General features: G+C 41.8%; 1 protein-coding gene across 1 annotated transcript; it reads left to right on the top strand.

Moving 5' to 3' along the window:
- The first annotated feature begins 1,295 nt into the window (after positions 1–1,295).
- Positions 1,296–24,662, top strand: htr7c (5-hydroxytryptamine (serotonin) receptor 7c). Its single transcript, XM_056375432.1, has 2 exons — positions 1,296–2,536; positions 22,536–24,662. The coding sequence occupies exons 1-2, from the start codon at positions 2,088–2,090 to the stop codon at positions 23,272–23,274; spliced, it is 1,188 nt and encodes a 395-aa protein (XP_056231407.1). The 5' UTR covers positions 1,296–2,087; the 3' UTR covers positions 23,275–24,662.
- Positions 24,663–24,894: the final 232 nt, after the last annotated feature.

Genomic DNA, 24,894 nt, shown 5'->3' with positions numbered 1-24,894 from the left:
TTCTGTTCTGCTGCTCACTTACATTTTGTTGTCATGATGCAATTACCTGTTCATTGCCCAGCTCCTGCTCTGTGCCTGATTATGTCACTTTAATAAGGTCACGTTTGCAAATCCCCAATTTACTGCCAAGAAAACAAGATAAACAATGTTTATCTCCCCCTTGGCCTCTGAAGAGGGACAATCTCCACCTGTCTGCCTTCAGCTGTAATCTACATCTAAAGAACAAACATCTGACTTCAGCTGACTGATAGCATTATGTCAGTATATGTCAAAAGCACAGATGGGCTCTAAGGCGACATAGTCAGCAGCCTAACCTGTCACGTCTCATGCAGCATGTCTGAGTTAGCCCTGTAGGGATGCTTTTGGCAATGTGTTTTGACATTTAAACATCAGAAAATAATCCACCTGTTAGTGTAATTAGAGATGTAAATGGAAAACTTGACGGCAGCTTGCATCATTCCTGTGAAAAGACATGTTTACTTGATGTTTTGGTTTCATTAAGATTCTTACTACCCAGTTAGGAGGGATCCAGGGCTTGTTAGTGGAAATCAGATGCACTCACATGGGGCTTCTTTACTGGACAGAGTCTCAGTAACGTGACATCCAAACCAGCCACTTGAGATTTGGGCAGCAAGAGGTGGTCAAAGCATGCTTTACATTTTTTACCTGGAAACATCCACGTTTGACTGTCAGTAAATTAAATACGTGATGCTCCAGAGTTAAAACCTTACATACTTGACACCTGAAAGCATCATTGACTTATCCATACTTACACCTGAATGCATGGACAGATTACGGGCCTCAAAGGCACTGGCCCAGGTGCTCTTGCCTGTCTATGTGGTTGCTTCCACAAAGATGAAACAGCTCCATTGCCTGTCAGCAATTTATAGCTAATTTAGAATTGTCTTGTCATGGTTTTTTCTAACCATCGTCATTATTGCTCCCAGAGCAGGAGTAATCCATACCTGTTTAACCTCTCTAACTACAGACATTGCTGACAGGCTGCTTAGCATAGGCCCCTAGAGCTTTCCTCAGAAACCCCCCTCCAACGCTTTGGAAACCTGACCCCTCTTCTCTGACATCTACACATCTGTAATAACCCCAGCATGAATGGGCCAAATTTCCCTGACAGCAGGAGGTCTAGCAGAAACTGCCAGTGGCCACTGGAATTAATCTGATGTGACAATCATTACTGGCCTGTCTGTCAGACTGAGTAGTAGGTAGTGGTGAGTAAAAGGCCATGGCTGTGTGGTGGCTTGCATGTGAGCGTGGTGGGGTATGACAGACTATGGGGGGTGGGGGTGGGATGCAGCACCGGCCCCTCCAGAGCCAGAGGACACAAACGCACCACAGCTGTTCCTGCCTGGACGATGATGCAAGCAGCCCAGAGTCCTGGGAAGCTTTGCCATATGTCCTCGCTGTCTCCACGTCCTGGGTTTTCTCTTCTGGTTTGTTTTCAGACCTTAAATGTGAGGGTCCAAGAAAAGCATCATCACATAAGTCACCACATAACAACAGAAAATATTTCTTTTCTAGCACAAGAGCGAATGCACTCTTTGTTAAGTGGTTTTGCTTTTGAGAGATATTCTATTTATAATCGGGTGAGTTTTCCGTCTCCTATAGGCTGGGCTGCTGTATTCTCGCATGTGTTCAGTAGGCTGTCTGTGCGTCTTAAGTGACGCGTCACATGGTTAGATGCTGTCTGCGCAGCGCAATCCTCCAAACACAGTAGTTCTTTTTTATCTCAGGGTCGTGCAGTGAGAAACAAGCGCTTCAGGAAGCAGCTGGATTTAGATTCTGTAACTTTTTTTTTTTAATTTCATAGTTTTGGAGCAGAAGTTATTTTACCCTCTGGAGATGGACCACACACACATATAGCACTTCTTGCAGACGGATGATTCTTGAACGGAAACCAGTCAAGAAACCCTCTGAGTTGTTGGCAGCTCTGATGTGGTGCAGCTGCAATAGCCTCAATCTAGAACCGCTGGACAGGAGCCGAGAGCAGGTTACATGTATCCAAATATGCGCGTAATTGGAGTGCACTGGCGAGGCGTCCCTTCCACTCCTGCCGGGATATCGTTGTCGTGATGTTCAATACTTCGGGAATTGGGGTCACTCTTTCCGAAGTTATCAATGGCACTCTGCAGCTTCTCAACAACCCCCTCGTCACCACTAGTCCCACACCCATGTGGAACGTGTCGTGCGGGGAGCAGCTGCAGGATTTCGGGCGCCCGGAGAAGATCATCATCGGGGTGATGCTGGCTATCATCACGGCGGTCACAGTCATGGGGAACACGCTGGTGGTGATCGCAGTGTGCGTGGTGAAGAAACTGAGGCAACCTTCTAACTACCTGCTGGTGTCCCTCGCAGTGGCGGACCTATCAGTGGCCATAGTTGTGATGCCGTTTGTCATAGTGACAGACCTCACCGGGGGCAAGTGGCTTTTTGGGGACACGTTTTGCAACATCTTCATCGGCATGGATGTTATGTGCTGCACTGCTTCCATCATGACCCTGTGCGTGATCAGCGTGGATAGGTGAGTTTCGAAAGTTAGCAGCTGCAGCGGAGCTGCTCCGATACTGAGCGCTGCTCATTTTGCAAAGGCACCAACAAAACTCATGCAGTATAATATGACACGAAGACCACAAATACGTGGCCTCTTATAAACTGCTCTGAACCACTTAACTACTCTGAGGGAAGGAACAGTTCAAGTGACAAATGAAGTAATGAATTGTAATCTAAACGCATGGAATAAATGGGCGTTTTTGCACCAGAGGAAGTCTTTTAAATGCCTTATTCCAGATCAACTGTTCCTCTGAATATAAAGCCGCTGAGCCAGAAAATTAATAAGCAGACTGTGATTAATTTATAGCATGCTTAATTAATTTGCTCGAGCGGACCATGGGCAGTGTTTCCTTTACGCATTTAGGATCAGCGCCCACCGACCTTACAGCTGCTGTGACTTTGATAGATGATTTAACATGGCCCTACATTTCTGTTAGGGGCACATAGGTCGCACCTGCCCTCTGTTATTACGGCCCCAGAACAATAAAATCAAATCTGAAGCTGCTGGAATTCATTTCAAACACAGTGCAGCAGCTCGTTTAACTACAGTTTTTTTTTCTGTCTCACTAAATATGAGGTTTGTCACCCTGGTGTTTGGCATCAAAACTCTGTTCAAAAATGATTCATGAAAGTTAGTTCCCATCGGGCCCACAGTGAGTTGCTTTAAATTCTACATTTAAAATAGGGGAAGCTGAGCTTGAGCACTCATCCCCACCAATCAACATTCATCAAGATCCACTCTGCATCTTGCAGCTCTTGGGAGTCTCTGCTTATAAAGCCAGAGCTGAGCCTGATAGCTTGTGACAAATGAGACACATCCACTGCTCCCACTGTAATCCACGATGAAATAAAGGTCAAGTGACTGGTGTCACTGCTCTGGCTCAGTGACATTAATGAAGAAAGGCCCAATGTTGTATTGATCTGATTATTTCCTTGATGGTCAATCAGGTGTAGCACCCAGATTCATGCATGTTTCATGCTGAGCAAGACGGAGTTCAGTGGTTGATGCTTGAGGAGCTAATGGGAGATACAGATATTGTGCTGCGATACAGTGTGATTGCTCCGGTCAGCTGTGGTAACGCTGACAGAGGTGTGACTGTGTTTTGGGCTGGTTGGATAGGAGGTAACCAGATTAGTTAGGTAGAGGCAAAGAAGCCCTTCAGAGGTTAGGTTAGAGGTCACACAGGTCGCAATGATTATTGAAGATGGATGGGCAGTAATTCTGATTAGTGTGTCATCTGCGGCCCCTCACTCTCCTCGCTGAGGTCATGTGCTGGCCACCCGTATGGAACCAGCTACACATCATTCTGCGACATGCTTCTATAGAATTACATTATTTCCATCGTAACCCGAGCGAATATACATAGACCTGTGTAGAAATAAGCAGTGTCAGTGTGTGAAAGCTCTCTTTGTCATCCGGTGGAGGATAAGTGGAAGTGTGAGAAAGCAGCTCAGTCAGGTGTCACAGCCATTGTCTGAGGTTAGAGATGTGAATTGCTCATAGTATATACTCGGAAAGTACAAATGGACCCGCCTGTGAGCTAGCATGTCTGAAAAGATAGAGTGGAGGATGATTGAATGTGTTACTATGAAATCAAAGTGTGCACACCCACCAAACCACACCGCTCTCGCAGAGCTCCTCTGCCTTTTGCCGGGCACAAGATTATACTGAGAATTTAAAATGAGGTGATGTCAGTTTGGGATTATTTTTCATCCGCACACAAGCTGTACCGACAGTTCTGTCAACTGTTTTCACTAATCTCCATGAAAACAGACTCATTTTAATTAAACAATGCAGAGTGTGTTTGGCATATAATTCACAATGGGAATCAAAGAGATAATTCATTAGGGTGGGAATTGCCAATTAGACACATGATTAGCTGTAATTAGGGCTCTCTCTCACTGCCATCCAGGATTCCCAAGGACATGCTTTGCAAAATGAAGCTGAAGAGGAGTAAGTGCTGCAAATGAGGACTGAACAGGTGTGTTTGTCTGGTTACACACTCCCTGAAGAAAAGGTCTACTGCAGAGAGGGATGCTGATCGTCTCTCGGAGCTCTTTTAGATTTTCAGGGGGGAACGCTATATGGACAGGATGGCACTAGAGGAAAGGTCCCTAGTGTGTGAGGCAAAAGGATTTATGATCCTGCAGGGACCTGACAGGCCTGACATGGATGCTCTCAGAGAGACTGCTGTCATCCCGGTGGATTAGACTATCTCTGACGTTCACCATCCACCTTAACACAAGATTAATCAACAACTACAACTACCTTTTGATTTCCACATCATGTTGTAAAAAGGCATATTTCCTGTCACAGGAAACAATGTGGGGAAATTATATTCTAACTGTGGTTAAGGGGCTTGAAGCAGGATTAATCTTCCCATATTAACATATACAATCATCGGTAGATTAGGGCAGTCAATACCATTTGTAACTTAATATTAGAGGTGGGTGACATGAATGAAATTCTCAGTCATGATATATGTAATTTTACTTCACAGTATCAGTGTATATCATGAAAATACAGAAATTTTTAATGGATAGAATATGCAGAAAGATACATTTGGTTTGGTTACTTTTATATAATTTTGCAGATTAAACACCCAGTAAATCAAAGGACTTTGTCACATGAATGCAAAGATCATATACAAATTCAATATTGCCTCTAAACATCACTGATTCACAGCATTTCCCAAAATGGCCTAAAACACTATATCGTTTTAGTACTCACCTCCAATATATGTATTATGAAGCTAATGGATGTAAGAAATTACCTTTCAACTTTTTAATAAAATTTTATATTAATTCCAAATCTGAATTTCCAACCTATTACCTATTATTCCCCTGCAATATGCTTGAAAAAGTCACCTACTATAGCAATTTCTTCCCTTATGAAGCTTGGTTCAGTAGCCGTTCTCACACAATAACAGGAAGCTATTGGGATCATGCCTAGGTCCTGTCAAAGTAACTGCAGGCTGTGAAAGCTGCGCTTATGGATGAGTACCCATTCATCACCTCCAGCCTCTTTAGGGGGAGATGCAATGCTGCAAACTGAAGACAAGACACCACAGCATTGATCCAGTCACAGCCAAAAAAAAAAAGGGAATAAAAAAGAAGTTATATACCCAAGGCCAGTCTGAACTAATGCCAGTCTGCTATCCAAGCATGCACTTTCAGCAAAGGCTTAGCCGCTTTCGTGTCCACTTCCCTGTAAAGTTGGTATCTCTTTTGGCTACAGTCGGTTTTTACCTTCACTGAGAGTAATATGTTGTATGTTCAATAATTCAGAAGTCAAATATGAATGATTTATTCACAACAGTGGGAAGAGAGGGTGGCCCTTTTCCTGTAGCTCCTCAGACGTCTAAGAAAAGATGATGCTTGAGGAATAGAGGAGCAAGAGGCAGACGCTGGTTAAATTTGCAAATCAAATATAGCCTGGCTTAACTATCTGGGAACTTGTGGAAGATGGATGGAATATAGGTCAAGAAAAAATATCACATAGCTGCAGTAAAGTAAACTTTTCCACCAGTCAGACTGAAGGAAATACAGTGTAGGTGTGATCACACCCGTAAGCTCCTGCAGGGGATTTGAGGGAGGAAATCACGCTAGCTAGGGCCCATAGATGTCAGCGGGATTAGCCACAGCCTTCACATCCTTTCTGCCAACTCATGTGTCACTGATGAGCCAAGTTCACACACTGCTCCCGCATCGACCTGTTCTCCACATCTGATAATATTTTTGTGAGGTCAGCGCCTAAGTTTGTCCCAGGAGAGATGGTGCTTGCTTAGTGCAGCTGGGGAACATCCACCCGCAGCAGACACAGATGACTTGACCTAGCTGATGCATCCTCAGGTAATGTGATGTGACGCCTGAGCCTCAATCTCTCTCGGGCTCCATTCACTTACCACTTGTCGGCCACCTTGCCGAAACGTGGAGGATTGGACGCATCCAGCTAGGCCAGCGCGACCAGATCAAAGGCAGTTCATGCTTGTGAAGGAATGCTAAATCGGGACAGAAAGTGTGCTTCCATACTAGATAGGATGTTACACTGAATTCTTAAATCCTATGATCACAACCAGTTTACAGATAGTCCTACATTTCAGAGGTTTTAGAAACCACAAGGGACGTTTTTAATGTTACAAGCCACAACAGCTTTTTCATACTGAGAAGACAAACCACTCTCATCTTTACAGAGCAAACAACATTTAAATTTAAAATCTATCACTGCCCATAGCCTGTAAACAACACTTCTTCTAGAGCAAAACTGCCATCAATGAAAATATTTCAGAGCACCATTAAATGAAAATGCTGTGTGAAGGCATTTGGCAAGTTAATCATTGATAAGCGCTGCTTCTACTATCAACCGCAGTTCTGTTTCCACCCTGTTTGACTGTCTGTTTGACTTTTAGTACTGAAGCACATGAAGTGAGAGACAAATTGTCCACTGATCATGTGATCAGAGAGGGTGGTGTGTGTGTGTGGGAATCGACCTTAAGGGGGAGGAAATGTCTGTCAAATCAAAAGGAGGAGAGCAATGTGATGGCAGCTGATTGTTGTTTGTCTGTGACTCTTTACTTTTACCACAGTATTGGTACTCAGAGTCATGAGCTCACAGTTGTTGTATAGGTTTATAGGTTACTCACTTGGGGAATATTTTAAATTCTGGCTTGTTATCAAATCTATGACATCTACAGCCGGTGCAGCATGGGTCCATCGTGGTATGCTGCATTCACAGCATGTGTAGGTTTCCATATTTAGTAGATTTAGTAGTCTGTCCACCTACTGTTGACATGTGAAATGTAAATAAAGAGAAAAAAAAGCCATTTCCAAGAACATATGCATATGCACAATGTGCATCAGTAAGTCTCCCGTTTTTTCTTCTTTGATTTTTTAGAGGCAGAGGTGACTAAACCACAGTGCATATCGTACATAATGTGGTTATCAACAACCCCCTTTGTCTTTTTGTCTTTATTCCACCCTTGTCCTCACTCTTACATTTGCATTCTCACTTTGTTCTCTGTGAAGAGATCCTCCTAATTTGCAAGAAAGGGCAGAAATGCAGCATTAAACTGAAAGTGATCCGATACACAGAACAAGAAGAAGAGGAAGAAAATCAAGACTAATAGTCTATAGCTACACTAACAGCCCACTGAGGTTGCACTTAAACCAGTGGTTTAAGGAAATGCTATTGTTAGCATGCTAACATGCGCAGAATGACAACGTAACATGCTGATGTTTGGCTGGTATATTATTATTATTATTATTATTTGTAGTTATAGCAACAGTTTTTGAGATATCTCAGTCTGAATCAGTGGTGATGGACTGACCAACCTTTCCATAAAGCCAAACCACTAACACGGCCGGGATATCATGAGCCGTGATCGCGGTGTTGCCAAGGACCTCTAGTCATAGTAAACATCCCATTCAACAGCATAGTTTTTCTGGGACTTGGTTGGAATTTGTAGTAAAAATAATATTTGAAACTGCTACATGAGTTTAAACAGCACAGAGATTCACGCTTCACTCACAGATCCCGTGCTCTGTGATTTGATTTATGTCTTTGATTTATCGGTTGACTTTGTCAGGAGCCACTTAAATCAGATTTGCCTACATAACTAATCAGTGAGCTCTTGAATCAGATCCAGCTCTGCATCATATTTGAATTGTAGCAATGTATTGATGGATCACAGACTGGAATGAAAATATGCCGCCAGAGTGATTTCGCAAATGAGATTTAGGTCTTGTTGGGTAAAAACCATCTGACCCCAATTTGATGTTTCTGTTTTACCTCCTTGAAGTGAAATTATACAAAATTGTTGATATTTTGTGGAAGTTTTATGAACATAGGCTTGATGAAAACTGTTAGAAACCCTTCACTCCTGAAAAGCTGTGGATCCCCACCCTGTTTTTATACATCAGCAGCAGTATTGGTATGTCGCACTCTCCTTTGCGATTTGACGTGGAGGATGATGGAAGAGTAACCCCTCCACAGAGAGAGTTTTATGTTGCTATTCCCAGCCTCTCACCATATTTACCTAGCGATCTCTGGGGACAGGAAGAAGAAAAGGGCAAAGTGCTGCGTGACTTTACTGTGGCATAAATCATGCTTTGTGTTTTGGCATAACAAAGGTGGGGTCTATTACTCATCAAGATCGAACAAAGGGCCAGCGAACATTCACCAAGTGGTGAGATAATGGGCTTCCTGTTGATGGAGCCGTGAGACTGCAAACAAACACAAACACACATCACGCTGTGGATTGCAGATAATATGTTTTGAACATTTTGCATAGTGTTACTTATGCAGAATAACTATGCAACAAGTTTTGGCATTCGGCTCGTTTGTGCACAATAACTGAATATTTATAAGGTCTGTGGAATCAGCCAGCTGATTACTGTTCAAACTAGTGACCGGTCTCATGTATTTATGTGCATCCATGTTTAGAGGGAGCATAAACTATAGGGGCCTCTGGTTGAGCTTATTCTGTAATGCTACCAAAGGCATTAATTCATCTTCATATATGTTCACTGCTCTGCATCAATCTATTGTAGTTGTCATTTAAAAGTAAACTCATTATCTAAGAGCCCTGCGTGATGGAAATGTTCAATGTGACTTTGTAGCTGAATTTTGATGTTTAGAAGTCAATGATTTGACTCCCGGCGCTGAACCGAGTTTGTATTCCAGCTGTGAAATAGCAAATTGAGTTATGGCACCCCCATCACTGCCAAACCGCCCTTGAGCAAGACACTGAACCCCGGAACTGACTACTAACTGGGTCATTGCGCTGTATGCAGCCCAGAACTTTTTTTCAAATGACTGTGTCTGTGTATGTGACATACCGAGAAGAGGAAAGTTCATTCTTGACCCTGGGAACAACAGCTGACAAAACCAATCTCACCGCAAGATCCACAAGTCGCTGTTGTCACACCTGCAAAAAAATGGAAATCTGAACAACTGCAATTCCATGACAGCTGTAGATATTAGATGCCGTTAGAGAGACTTGTTGGAGAATTTGTTTTTGTATTTGACACTGTAGCATATGATACATGTTGAGTTTAAAGTAGCTGGTAGGCATTCAGAGCAGTTTGGCAGTGCTGGGTAGGGATTGTGTGTGTGTGTGTGTGTGTGTGTGTGTGTGTGTGTGTGTGTGTGTGTGTGTGTGTGTTTGTGAGGATGTATATGGCCCAGTGAGACACCGGAGTTTGTGCTATATTTACTGTCTCTCTTTGCCACCCCAAAGGTCAAGTTCAAGTGTGTTTGTGTTCAGCTCCTGCTGTTATATTCCTCTAGTCTCCCTCCGCTTTCCTCATATCTCTGTGAGTTTGTCGCCATAAACGTTTGCCATCTCTTATCTTTATTAAAACTGCTCATGGTCCAACTTTTGAGTTAAACTCGTGGCCCACTGTAACTCAATGTGCTGTAGCGCAAGTGAAGGATGGATAGCCGTGTCCTTCGGACGCTGTATTTGTAAACTGATTGTGTTGCAGTGGCGTTACTAGGCTGTCCCATTCAAATGTGGCCAAGAAATGGGCCCTTCTTTTCCTGGGCAACGAAAGATCCAAGGGGTGGATCCTTCGCGACCCAACCTATCCCAAAATTTTCATTGTACGCCATTCCTGAAAGCAAGCAACATAGACAGAATAAATATTGGGTTTCTGCCCAGTTCAATAACGGTACAGCTGTTAAAACCACAGGCCTTAAAACCTCAAGTTTTTGTGAAAAAAAGTTGCTAGGTGACAGGAGCCACGCTTTGCGATGCAATGGTAAGGATGAAAATCCTCCATTGCAAGGTTATTATCGTTGACTAAAACTAACAAAACAACAAAAACTTGACATGAAATTTTTTTTTTAACTGAAAAAAAATAGTGCTTTATAAAACAAAAAGATAAATAACTGAAACTGTATTGTGTGTTTACTAAACTAGCTACAAATAAAATTCTAAAACTTTCTTTACTTTTCATCTTTGTCAGTTTATTTCATACAGAAGCCTGGTAGTTTTACCTACAATGATGTGCCATAGAGCTGCAGCACCTACAGCTAGTGACTAGGGACTAGAAGCCCATATTACAAAGAAACTAAAACAAACATTGAAACTAATAAAACTAAACTAAAACTAAGCATTTTTAAAAAATCAAAACCAAACTAAACTAGTAAACCTGCTTTAAAAACTAATGAAAACTAAACTGAAATTGAAAACAAAATTGTAAAATGGAAATAAAAATAAAAACTAATGAAAAATCCCAAAATATTAACCTAACTAACCTTGCTCCATAGACTGTATCGTTTTCGGCCTTCGCGGTCTACAGCGGCTATGAAGGGCAACACCTTCGTAGACTGCTTCCCCCAAAAGGATGCAACCCCTGAATTCGGACACAGGTGATGATTTTCCCTTGATCAGAACTTGGCGTATAGACACAGATGAATGGTTCTGTGATTTTAATGGGCACCAGGCAAGTGATATTTATTCTGCAGTAGACCAAATATACTGTAACAGTTAAGAATTAAACACCTCTGTTTCTTTCTTACATGTTAAAGCATTGCACTGTTGAGTATTATGTCTAGATTGACAGTTTTGTACCCATCATTATGTGCGCTGCTTCTGCAACACAAAAGTGACCTTCACTTCCCTGGATCAGTATTATCAGTATTATTACCTTGTTGGCACAGCTGTGTTTGCTCACCTATAATGGTATTTTGTCTGTCTATCTTTCAAATTAGCCTTGTTGAGATGAACCCTGGCAATGTACAAATGTAATCCTGTACATTTAAAACTGTTTTTATTCCAGTAGGCAGAGGCTGAATAATTGAGAATTATTTTCTCCGTCTCACTGCTCACAGGCGGGATAAACAGCAATAAAATTGCTCTGGTAATGAATATTCCTGTCATCAGTCATAGTTTCCTCAGGTTGGTGCGCACTGCTCAGACAGGAACATAGATTCCACCTCCATATCTGCAGCTCTGATGTATGTCATCTGCCGCAAAGTCAAATTACATTCACTTAATTTTCTTCTCGTGAAAAAAAGAAGACACCTTACTTTTTGCTTGAATTATTATTCTGGCATAGCTGAACATAAAATATTCCCTTTGTAAACGTTTCTCGTTTGTTTTATCTAAATGTTTCTTTACAGAATACAACTCAACTGATTAATTTATCAGGTGCATGTTTTCCATTAAAATGACAAACACACACACACACACACACACACACACACACACAACATCTGCTTGAAGACTATCATGAAATGAAATGAACACGTAATTTCAGTGACAGAGAACATCTGTACTCATCTGCCTCTCTGATGGTGTTTGACGCCTTTGTCAATGATGTTAAACACAACTGCTGTTCTGTATAAGAAAGTCTATTGGGAGAGGCCTCAGGCAAGGCAAGTTCATTTGTGTAGCATCCTTCAACAACAAGGCAATTCAAAGTCCTTCACATAAGACTTAAAAAGGAATAAAGGAAAGGTATGTAGAATATGAGTGTAGAAAAATGTTGAAGATTTGATGCATTATTGAGGCAGATGAATGACATTTTTTCCCTTTGGAATTTGTCAATCATTTCTTATAATGTCATGTTGTATCTGCCTTTTGAAGAGAGGCTCAGAAGATATGCTTTGCAGTGATACTTGGTACTGGGTGATACTTTGTTTTTTGGGCTCCTGGAGCGAATTCCTTAGATATTTCATCTTTCTTAGTCTATGTTTGGAAAAATACACTTCAATCAGGAATAATGAGACTACAAACAGTTTGAAAGTTGGAAGAGATGTATTGTAGCTGAGGGTTGGTTGATGAGTGCATTTAATTATAGTGGAAATTTGTGAACTGAACATGTTTTCATTCATCATCCTGTGTGAGGCAGATAATAATTCAATATATGGCCACTGATTAGTGTGTCCTAATGTGAATTAGGATTTTGTATTTTTGTTTCAATCAATTCTAATGCTAATGCTGTTGGGCCTCCTGGTGTCACTTTATGATGAGATGAGCTTGAATATGAATGATTCAGGGATTTTAGTCTGTTTTTTCAGGATTGTTGTTTTGTTTTTCCTCTTAATACAAAATGGACAGGGGAGATATGAAATTGGAAATATTGTTTATAAAGAATGCCAGCCTTCAGAGCATCTTTTTCATCTTAAATTAATACAGGTATGTTTTTTTTTTAATAAGAGGTCTATGATATTTTAATGTCCTGAAAATAAAAGGTCAGTACAAGAATAGGAGGTGGAAAACGGCACAGTCCTCAACTGCTGCTGTTATGTTACATGGTGGTGTCTACTGACTCAGGAACAAGTTAGATACAACTCCTCCTCACTGTCCTTTTCCATTTGCCGAGCCACGAAATGATGACATATAATGGGCTGTGCAGCTACTTCAGCTATACTAACTGCTGGCTACATGCCAAACTGGAAGAAAGTGAGTCGGCTCAAAAGAGGAGCTGCCTGAGGTATCCTTGGAAACTAAAATTGTTCAACGTTTTTTTTCTAAAAGGTCAGAAGAAAAACAGGAGGAAGTGAAGAATGAGATTCCTCCCCCACATCTGAGACTTTCCTCTGAGCTTATTTAATTTTTCGAGGTGTCCTTTGAAAGACGCTCGGACAGAACCAAAGGGAAGGTGACAAAGATTGGCGAGGTGGGGGCGTGTGTGTGTGGGGGTGGTGGGGGTGAGGTGGCTCTTCACACTGGCTCTCTCACATCATCATGACAGGAAAAGGAAAGGAAGACGGACTCACTGGCACATACTTATCACCTTCCACTAATAGACTTTTACAGTCATTGTAAAATAATGAAGAGGGAGTTAACATATTCATTAATATGTGAGAGAGTGTATTGGGGTCTCACTGAATGAGCCGGCAGCTTTGGCGCTGTTAGAGGGTCGCTGCCCAAAGTAAATGTACATAATGGTGGTCAGGTCAGTAATAGCACTTCAAGTGCCATGAATGAAAGATTCTTTCTAACAATGTCCCACTGGGCCAGTGGGATCATGGGATGTACGTACTGTACATGTGCAAATGTAATTTTCTTGGAACAGAGAAAGCTCTGGAGAGGCTTTGTAGCTGCATCACAAATCTGGTCAACATGGCTGCCACCATAATGGAAGTCCATTAAAGAACTGACTAAATGCACAACAAGCAGGGGGAAAAAATCCATTCACAATGTGAAAGCCAATAATGTGATGAGAAGGTGCATTTACTAATGTAGACTGTGGTTTGACAGAGCAATCTTTTTTTTCTTAGCTCCTCTCATCCCTGCTGAAAACACTGTGGCTCAGATCCAGGAAACTGTGCACACCACACGCTACACCCGTAGGGCTACACCGCCCCAAAGGCCAGAGACACAAGGCATCAATACAAGTTTTTGTTGACTGAGAAGCTTCCTCACAGTGCAGGTCAAAAAAAAAAAAAGCCTCTTTGTAGTCATACATATGTAAATTTTGTGTTAACCTCATTGTTTTGCTTACATAATAATTATTTATAGGTGAGACCATGGAAATTAAGGTTGGGACCAATTTGCCTCGGCTCCAGAATATTAACTACAAGAAACAGTAGAAGACCATCTGCGAATTTATGAACGAGGACTAAACAACAAGTAATGGCAGTCTGGGCATTCAACCAAGAGAGACCAACAGGAGAATAAATGTCAGCAACCATTTGTAGCACCAAATAAAATAAGTTGGCATAAAACCAGACACTGGATGAAACAGTTTTAAGTTAATAATTTGGCAGTAACCGTCGATGATGACTAAAGTTAATATCCTGGGTGTTGGCGTGCTTGGGAGTCCTCAGCCCTTTCTTTCACATTCACTTTAACTCGTTCAGAACAAGCCTGTCTTCTAGAAATTATATTTTTATACATCTAATTTGCAACAACAAATACTGCACATTTTGGTTGAGACATATCTGACAACTGGCAAGATATTGATACTGAACATGAAAATTCATTTCATTTGTTTCCCGACCGATATAGATAGATATACTGTATATATCTAATGTAGTGCGTCATTCAGTCAAAAAAAAAAAAAAAGTTCCCTGTGAACATAATCTAGACAGAAGTTATGAGAACAGTTTATGAAAATATAAATGTAAATTCTAGGAGATAGGATGGTCAGAGACAAAGAAAATTGCTTGAATGTTTGAAGTATCATGCACAGTTAAAGATAATGAATACCATATATATAGTGTGTATATATGAATGCCTTGTTGTCAACCTTAACCAAATATTTTACAGCATAACCGCTTCCTTCTTTAGTCAGAGAAGTGTTATTGTCATGATTTATGCATTTCAACGATTCCGTTCAGTTCAGTTCAGTTTATTCAAAGCAGCTGCATCGTCAAATCACACATCCATCTCATGCTGGGCCAGTAGAAAACACTTGGTAATGAGTGCAGCCACAGATAACACTGGTCCAGTTTATGATGGATAGCTCAAATATGTGTGAGTGCTTTCCAAGTATCTTGAGGAGAGTGAGAGGAGCTGAGCGAATCTCTCTGATGCTGATATTATCAGAGTGAAGAGGTCGAAACACCAGTGAGAGACCAGGATCAGATAATGCTGTCAGAGCCTGGTGGGACAGTACGTCCAAAAGGTCAAACGAAAAGGGAAGAATGTTAAATAATGTGATGAAAATCGCTTATGTTTTTTTTCTTTTTTTTTCCGTCAACTTAAAATGAAATGCACATGCTATACTCAGCTTTAAAATGCAGTAGAAAACCTCACCTATCGATATAAATGGTCACATCCACAACTATTGTTTATGATAGGTGAAACACGTTTGTTCTTTGCCCCACATTAGACGAGAAGACTATTTATATGTGAGTGCTGGCAGTCTGTTTGCTCTGTTTAGATTGAAATGGCCGTGCACCCAATACATTGCTTGAGTATTTTGAAGTTGTGCACACTGCTACTGTCTACTATGTGTAGATAAAGGCAAGATAGCGTGTTTTAGCTTGTGATGCAGCAGTGATAGCTGTTCTGAGCAGAAACAGAAGCAGCTTGCAACAGCATTAAGACAGGAAGAGTTCATATGACTAAACAGCCTATTAACATTGAGCAAATAATTTCATTTTTGACCTTGAAAATAGAGGTTTGACAAAAAAAAGGTTAAAGCTGGAAAATTTAGCTTGTTAAGATTTTACATTTTGTCAAAAGATATATAAATGGTAGTCCAAAGGTAACAAAATCTGTACCTGCACCAAACCAAAGCGTAAAAAACGATTATTTCTTGGCCTGGTGCCTGGCTCCACTATAAAGACTCCAGTGTGTTGTTTTTACATCCGTTTGGATGATACATGGATTTTGTTACCTTTGACCAGAGCCAGTGTAGCTGTTTCCCTGTGTTTCCTGTCCAGCTGCTGCCTACAGCTTCATATTTAATGTACAGGAATCAATGTTGTGTCAATCTTGTCATCTCACTTGGCATGAAAGCAAATTAGAAATTTCCCAAATGTTGGAATTATCCCTACAACAATATCATACTGTGTTGAGGTTCGAACTTCTCTTTACATTTGTCACACAACAAATGTATCTCTGTTAATTTTTGTATGTACAAACGAATCTAAAGAAAGATTGTCCAAAAGTGTGCACTGTCTATTCCCATTTAAATCATTGCTGCGTGTCACTCTTCATTATCATGGGACTCCTTTTAAATGCCTTCACATGTGGTTAGACAACATGTTATTCTGAGAGTACCCCATCCTTAAGTCACCTTGCTGTGATTTTTCCTTGGTGTTTCTTCTGCACCTCTAACTGTGAGTGTAATGCACAGTCATTATCTGTGGTTTTACTGAATTAGAAACGCAGTAATTGCTTTGTTGTGCTGCTGAGTTTATGCAAGGTTTTGTAGTTGCTGTATCTCTTCGAGTCTATTACCCTATTCTCTGCGCTGCTCTCATCTATTCTGCAGAGCCTGTAGGGTATTTGCTTTGTTGTCCAAGGACACTGAGCTCCGGCAGGGATGGACACGCTGACTGTTGGAGGGGGAATCCGTTTATCACTGTTGCACTAATAGCTGCCCATCATCCCTATTGCTGTGAGAGCCATTAAACCACCGATAGGGACAGGTGGTGAGCTGTGCTGTGAAGGCCATAAAATATCCACGCTAACGCTTTACGACAATTAGGAGGAAGTAAAACAGACATCATAAAGGTGTAAGGACTGAAAGTCAGATGAGTGGATGCACTTTGTAAAGCTAGGTGTGTCTTTCAAGTACACAATGATTCTGTTTAAAAAAAGCTTACCTAATGTAAGCAGCGTATATTCTTTGACATAAAGAGAAATAGGAAATGAATCTCTAACATTTAACCTCTCACATTTAACAACAATAAAGAAAATACTATACAGTATAATTTGAATGTTAACCAACAGCCAAACACTATTAAGCCCTATGAGTTGGCTCTGAAGAACAAAGCTTGAAACAAGCTGACTGCTGTCAATAAAAAATAATCATGTAATTCATGCTTAACGTACCACACCATTCATTTTAGTCCCCCTTGTCATGTAGGCCTCGCTGCATAGACTAAAACATTTTTAACAGTCACAGTGTATCTCCAACAGCTGCTGACAGTGAGGGAAAAATGACGGCCATCAATGACTGCATGTCCTTAAGCTTTAAAGGGGCTATCTGTAAGTTTTCTCTGCCGCCTAGTGTGGTTTGTTGCTGGGGGCAAGTGGTTGTGATCGTTGCTTGACTTGATAATACGTCCTCTGAGCAGCGCTGCGTCTTCAGGGCAGAATACAGTGAGTCACTCTCAGAAAGTGACAATATGGGCCGGGGCGAGCTGGTTAGTGATGGAGACAAGAGTTAACATTGGTGTTGCTTTCCACTGCTGGAGACAGGTGTTGGCGAGTATAGGAATGAAGTTTGATGCTCAACTTGCATTTTCTTTTCTAGATTGGTAAGTAAACAGCTGTTGATGCTAATGTTGGCTATGTAGCAATAGCAAAACTTACAAAAAGCTCCTTTAAGTTCCCTTTTCCAGGCCTCCTCCACCTGTGACCAAAGGCGAGCATGGACTTCTCTGTCCTCTTTACAGAAGTCTTTAATTGGGTTTTCATATCGTTCCAAAATGTGGCCTTTATAGAGATTTTCCAAACTTGATCGCTGGCAGTTCTCATAAAAAACTGCAAGGTGATCTGCCTGGACATGTTAGCCCTCACTTTCTGAATCAGTCTTTGCACAATATCCACCGTGTTTTGGTACAATCTTGGACAGGATCATAATCACTTCTTCTGTGATGTTTCCTCCCTCTGTCTCAGGGACACAATTCAACTATAATGGCCGACTTGGCTCGTACTTTGAATGCTTGTTGAAGTAGCATCTTTGTTTTTTTATCTTGTGACTGTAAGTTTTTGACAATTTGAAGGACTTTGAAAATCAGGTATCAGAGCCCATGGAAAGTTTCATCAAAAGAGTCATCAAAATGTAATTATATGTGTTAATAAATAATTAGCAGCTTTCTGGATGGTTACATATCAAGCCAAGCAAGTCTGACACCTGGTTAAAATCCTGCTATCACATCTTCAACATCAACAAACTGAATATTTAGATGTTTGTCAGCACAGACATCAAGCCCATAACTGCTCAGTAAAAATAAAGTATACTGAATTTTTCCTTACTTTTACTCTCTGCCAATTCCCAAGCATCCTTGATTAGACTAAAATAAGTGCCAACAGTTATTCACAGAGTATTTGACACAGGTCTGACCTAAGCTAGCAGTTCCCTCCAACAAATCTGGGGGAAGAAGTATGTCTGTTCAGGGATGACTCAGTTTGGCTTATGTAAGTCAAATGAGAAAAAAAAAAAAAAAACTACTGCTGCTATTTTACTCACTCATTCTAACCTTAACCTGAGCAGAAGACAGAAACCAAAACAGAGCCTGACCTAAACAGGTGCTTCTTCATCTGAACTGAAAAGAGTAAGGCTGAATTAAGTATGAAACAGATGGGATTGCTCATTTGCTTCATTCCTTTCCTTTTCTCTGTGAGACAAGCAGCTTTCTGTCTTATGGAGGTTCCTCAAATATAAAATGAGAGCTGAAGCATTCCTTGAGGACCGAGGTTGTTGTCTCCCACTGGGCAGATTTGGTGCTCTTCAGTCCAGAGCTGAGCAGAGAATAAATACTCTGTGATGATAATGACACGGGTTTAAGGTTAGTCCAGCTGGCAAAACCTATTCATAGAAACTGTAAAATCAATAAGCAAGCTCACAAGCTTTTTTAAGTATACATTCTGCAGATATCTGATTTGCAACAATAAGAGTTTTCACTGACCATAAATTGTATAAGGAATTGGTTTCAGATTTTCCCCTTTTTCAGCGCTCTCATTCACTTTATGTAAGACAAACCAAGCATGAAAGCAGTCTACACGCACTGTGGACTGCTGGATAAAAAGCAGCCTAACTGAACTTGAGACAGTTCTTCAACAGGAATGCTCTGATTTCAGGCGATGTCTGCATTTCTGTGCCCACTTCACTCACACAGATAGACTGAAGCAAAAAAACATATTATCCCTAAAATGGGCAACACTTCACTTTTTCAGAGGCTAATTTTGGATTGCCCTGAAGTGCAATGACATAGGAATTATAAAGGCCTCAGTAGTGAGATGAATGAGCAAAGATTCTCCAGTGGAAATTTTCTGGGGAATTTTCTTTGACAAACTTCCCCCCTGTCCCTGTTACTTTCTTTTTAGGAGAACCTGTTCTAAATTTACCACCCACCCCACCAAACCTAGTGCAGCTTGGTAAATATTTCACTGTGTATCCCCTCTCAGACATTAAAAGGTTTCAGAGATGCTCCTGGAGATGACTGACGACTGTTAAACACCAGCGCCAGTCACAGTTTTTCAGCGCAGAAAAGACTTCACTTTACTCTGCCCCATACTGGTAGCCTAGCGGAAGTAATGGAATTCTCCATTAGCTCGGGCACACTGTTTGCCTGTGGCAGGGTAATCCCTAAGGGCTGCTGTGGCTGTGGATATGTCCCAAATCCTCCAGAGATATGAAAAAAAAACCCTCTAAACTCCCAGTGTGTGTGTCACTGTTTCTGTTAAGCACACACTGTTTTATGGGAGGTATAATCCTTTCCCCCTAGTTTTTATATTGACTTTGTGTGTCCTCTGAGGTGTGAAGTATCCCATGGGGTTTTAAATATATTATGGATTTTGTGTAATCTTCTGCAATTTCATTGATTTATGCATTTGACTCTAATTAATTAATAAATCTTTATGTTGCATGATTTATGTTACATGTTCCATTTATTTTTCATTATTCTGGTATATTCACATATTGTGCATACTGTCATGTCCTAATTTAGTAGACTAGTGCTGTGCTTGTTGGTTGTGTATGTCTATGTAGACCTCATGGTATACCTTTCATTTTTGCTGTATCCTGTTATTGCCTCACAGGGATCAGTAAAATGTAATCTCTTTGTGTCAAAACACACAAGATAAAAGCATCGGAGGGTCCCACAGATGTTCAGCAGCAGCTCATTCTGCTAATATACATGCAGGGAGCTATGTAATGAAGTGTTAAAATGTGCACTTATCTTATCCAACCTGGCAGTCGTTTGTCTCTAAGAGGATGGTGAAAGGATTTTGCATCTAATGAGAGTGCATCGGAAAACAGCTCTGCCTTCTACAGGGCTGAAGATGAGTCATAGGTTGAGGAAAACCGCCCTGCACCTCACACAGACTCACAAACATCCCCAGAAATAAGCACCACAACCACCCTCATTACTGAAGAATTCTTTCGGAGAGGAGTGTTGCATTACTGGTTATCCATTATGTATTCCTGAGAATTCCCACATCATGGAGTGTACCCATCTCAGGATCTGTCTTGTATCTATTTGACAGTGTTCGCCTGGATGTGTTCAGTCCCCCCTGTAAAGCTTAAGTACATTTTAAGTGAGAGTTGTAAACCAGACAGAGCAGTCGTTGGAGGGATTGGGGTTGAATAAACAGTAGTTATTATGTAATATTCACTGAGCACAACTAACCCGAGCCAGGGGATCATTAAGAAGGACATGGTAATAAAGTGTGGCACCTGAGTGTATACAGGAATCAGACTTACTGCCCAGGGTTAAGAAATTCCTCAGGAATGGTATTTATTTAAATTCTGATTTCGCTTCTGTGCAATACAAAGTTTTACTTACAGCCATGAAACAAACAAATGTGATATTAATTTTTGGCTAAAACGAGCCATGTGTATTTGTCTTTCTTTTCATTCTCATGTCCCGTGGTCCTCTGTACCATCACCCGTGCTGCCATGGGCGACAAAATAATGACACGTCTCAGATAAATGATGGACGTTTCACTTGTTGTCATGGAAACACTGACAAATTCTCATACGAGTTGCATGTAGGTTACATGCCTCAGGTGCCTGTGGAATTGTCTGAGGCCAGATAGGAGCTGAAAAAAAATGACTGTTTGGGAGGGGGGAGGGGGTTCACCTGCAGTGCAGTGCAGCCCTATTGTCCTTTCCAAGTAATTCTGGTCTAAATCAATACCACTTGCACCCTGTGTCAGTTGCTAAGAAGCTACAGTGTGCAGCAGAGATGCCAGTCTACACTGCACTAAAACCAGTTAGCTTGTGGCAAACTGAAAATTTGGATCAGTGCTATTTTGTATTCGCAAACAACTTCTTGTTGCTCTACTGTGTGCCAGCAAAGTTTTAAAAAAGCACAGGAATGGATTTCAGAGTCATTTTGGCATTTAGCATGTTTGACACCAAAGTTATGTTAATGCCTTAATCTGAATGTATCAGAAGTGCAGATTCTACACAGTCCCGTGGCCTTTGGTACAAGCACAGAGACACTGACGCTCGTCTGTTAAGATAAAGTAACATTTTCAGACATGATGTGTAAAAGCCCTGAATGTGAATTGAAGAATCCTAACTGAGGCTGACTGAGTTGAATTTAATTTCCACACTGCTGATAGCATCACTGACGGACGATGAGGCGAATTGGCCAGTGCTCCCTAAAGGTTTTTATCTTGTGATTAACAAAAGAGTGGAAACCAGAAAAACAGCCCGGAGTCTCAAATACACAGCTTTCATCAATGACGCATGTGATGCCGATGAAGGCTGTGGGCACACAGCCAGAACACGCTGAGATGTACACACAGATTTATCATCATGTGAGAATAGTGGCTGTTTTACCAGTTTTGTACAATCTCAAACCTTTCACACCTCACTTTATTTTTCCGACACTGCCAGCTGCTATTTGAAACCACTGAGATGCCTGTTTGATTGATAGCTCCCTCTCTACCCGCTAAGCTCCTCCAAAGCCAAAGAAAAGCAGCTAATTGCCCACTGGGCAGTGACAGAGTGTGTGACCTCTGACTGAAATGTCCATCTTTGAAATGAGCGGGCATGTACTTGATGCTACTACTCTGCACTTACATCTTAATGAAGACAGGCAGCAGATTTCTGTGCTTCAGCAGAGCGTCTGAGTGCATTACATGTGAGTGGATATCCAGCCTTGATCTAGAGATGATGAGATGATGAAAGCTACTGTACTGGACACAGTGTTAAAGTATTTTGGAGGAAAATATAAAGGTAGCTTCAGCTGGTACCGGGAGAAGTTTGCCTTCAAGGCTTTCTCTCAGGGAGCCTCTCTGGCAGAAAACCTGTACAAAGTCTTTATAGTACCTTCTGCCTGACTGACAAAGTCTGCAGACAGAGGGGACTGTTGTGATGGATGAATGGGGCAAACATAGAACTTACATGCAGGAGCCTGGGGTTCACATCCTGCTTGACTTTGTGATCTTATTATTTTCTTTCTATTCTTTAACTTTCTTTTCAGTTTTCAGTTGCTGTGTGGTAAAGTTTAGGTAGTACCAACACAACTTGTTTGGGTTTCCATTCTGACAGGAAACCTTTCTGTCAGAAAGAGCGTGTGACCTCTCCAGTGTGTGCTTTGCTGTGTTGAAAATCTGCCTTGGAGTCAGTACTGATACTTCTTTTGTCTCCTGTCCTCACAGGTATCTTGGGATCACGCGGCCTCTCACCTACCCAGCCCGGCAGAACGGTCAGCTGATGGCAAAGATGATCCTGGGAGTGTGGCTGGTGTCAGCATCCATCACCCTGCCACCCTTCTGCGGCTGGGCCAAAAACGTCCACACAGCCGGTGTGTGCCTCATTAGCCAAGACTTTGGCTACACCATCTATTCCACAGCCGTAGCCTTTTACATCCCTATGCTGGTCATGCTGGTCATGTACTACAAGATCTTCAGGGCTGCTCGCAAGAGCGGCGCCAAGCACCGCTTCACTGACCTTCCGCGGCGCGAACGGCTTGAAACGGTGGCTAATGAGGCGCTGCGCATGCAGGGCCTGAAGCCACCTGGTGTGGCGGAGGAATGTGCCGCCTTGTCCCGCCTGCTGAACCGTGAGCGCAGAAACATCTCCATCTTCAAGCGGGAGCAGAAAGCAGCCACAACGCTGGGGGTGATCGTCGGGGTCTTTGCTGTGTGCTGGCTGCCTTTCTTCATCCTGTCCACTGCCAGGCCCTTCATCTGTGGCGTGGAGTGTAGCTGTGTGCCCATCTGGCTGGAGCGCACGCTGCTATGGTTGGGCTACGCCAACTCCCTCATGAACCCCTTCATCTACGCCTTCTTCAACCGAGACCTGCGCTCCACTTACCGTGACCTTCTCCGCTGTCGCTATCGCAACATCAACCGTCGACTGTCCGCTGTGGGCGTGCACGAGGCTCTCAAGGTGTAAGGCAGGGTACGCGAGCAGCGCATCTTGAGTCTCAAACAGCGTGGTATGCCCTGTGCCCTGTGCTTGTACACTTGGTGGCTCTCAGGCCCCTCTGCAACGGCAGAGAGACAGCACGTTTACTTGAGCGTGTGTGTGACTCAGTCTTTCTATTTTGGGGAAGAAAATCATAGAGCGTACTTGATGGGCTATTCAAGTCGACACTGCTTTTGTGCATATGCCACGATTCTGTCCTGGCTCCGGATTTATGATGGGATAATGTGGTGACAAAGGAAATGACATGTAAACACAATCAATCATCCCAGTGCTTTCAAAGGGAACAGAAAGCAAACACATTTCTGTACAATATCAAAATTGATGTTTGATAAGTAAATGTTTTGTGCACAGTGTCTTCATCAAACACGCATTTGAGGACATCCCAGATTAATTTTCAAACAGGAGTTGAACACTTTGAGGTGTATTGTGCTTTGTGCCAGGATTAAATATTATTTATATCACTTTATCTCCAGTCATAGCTTTCAATTTGGTCTTCTAACTAAATTTACCAGGAGCACCTTAAATGTTTCACAAATGTTTAAAATGTGATGATGCCAAATGAACGGGGGCGGGTGGAAAATGGTGTTAAGATGCAACATGAAGGGAACATCCTCCATTCATGGAATCTCAGTGTTTGTTGCTATAAAAAGAAACTGAAAGTAGTTTGTTTAGTGTCTGCATGAAACATATTTGTCTTACACGCCACTGTATACATAAATCATGAGATTTTGAATAGTGAAGGACGGTTTGGCAGAAAGGTTTCCATGTTTCACCCAAATACTTTATTGCACACTTGAATTCAATATGAACTCAGACACCAGGTCTCAGAAACCATGATACTGTGGACCGTTTTCACTCTTCTTATTTTGCCTTGATCGGTCTCATCCCACTTTTGGCTGCTGACCTTCTTGGATGGTACAGCACATGAAACCTGCTGAACCCTGCAGTTTTCACTTAGAGAATTTACGTGTTTCTCAGACTCTTCTGCTCCACTGGTTGTCAACAGTGTTTATCTTTCCTTTTGAATCAGGATGTGGTCACGTCCTTCTTGGCCACACTTCTGTCTGAACTCTGTGGTGACCTGTAAGAGCCTGTGTCAAATGCCATCAGTTCAGCAGTGTGTGCTTTTTCTACCTCAATTTTTTTGAGTTTACAGTACATTTCCTCCAAACAGATGTACTGCGCTGTCTTGCATCATTTTGTAATTAACTGCTATTTTATATGGTGTAAAATCAATCTGTCTACAACTACTGTGTTTGCTCTGTTTGACCGCTTTGTCATTACCTTCAGAAACAAGCTGGGGAAGTGGCAAAGCATTTCACACATTGTAAATAAAGAAACACTTGTTTAAAATACCACCGTGGCCTACATTGGTAACCTCATACGTTCATGCAAACAGAACTGGTTCAGCGTTGCAGTTACAGTTCTTGAGATTGGGAATCAAAGGATCCCCCCACATTTTCAAACAGGAGACAACCCACACAGATCCCCTTCACTTTCTAACCCCACAGAGCATATCCTCATCAAAAGCCTGACACGCAGTTTGTTCTACAAAATTCATCATCCTCACTGACTAGACTGATACGT

The sequence above is a fragment of the Seriola aureovittata genome, chromosome 5 (genome assembly GCF_021018895.1).
Source record: "Seriola aureovittata isolate HTS-2021-v1 ecotype China chromosome 5, ASM2101889v1, whole genome shotgun sequence".
Taxonomy (NCBI): Eukaryota; Metazoa; Chordata; class Actinopteri; order Carangiformes; family Carangidae; genus Seriola; species Seriola aureovittata.
This window is presented reverse-complemented; position numbering and strand designations above follow the sequence as displayed.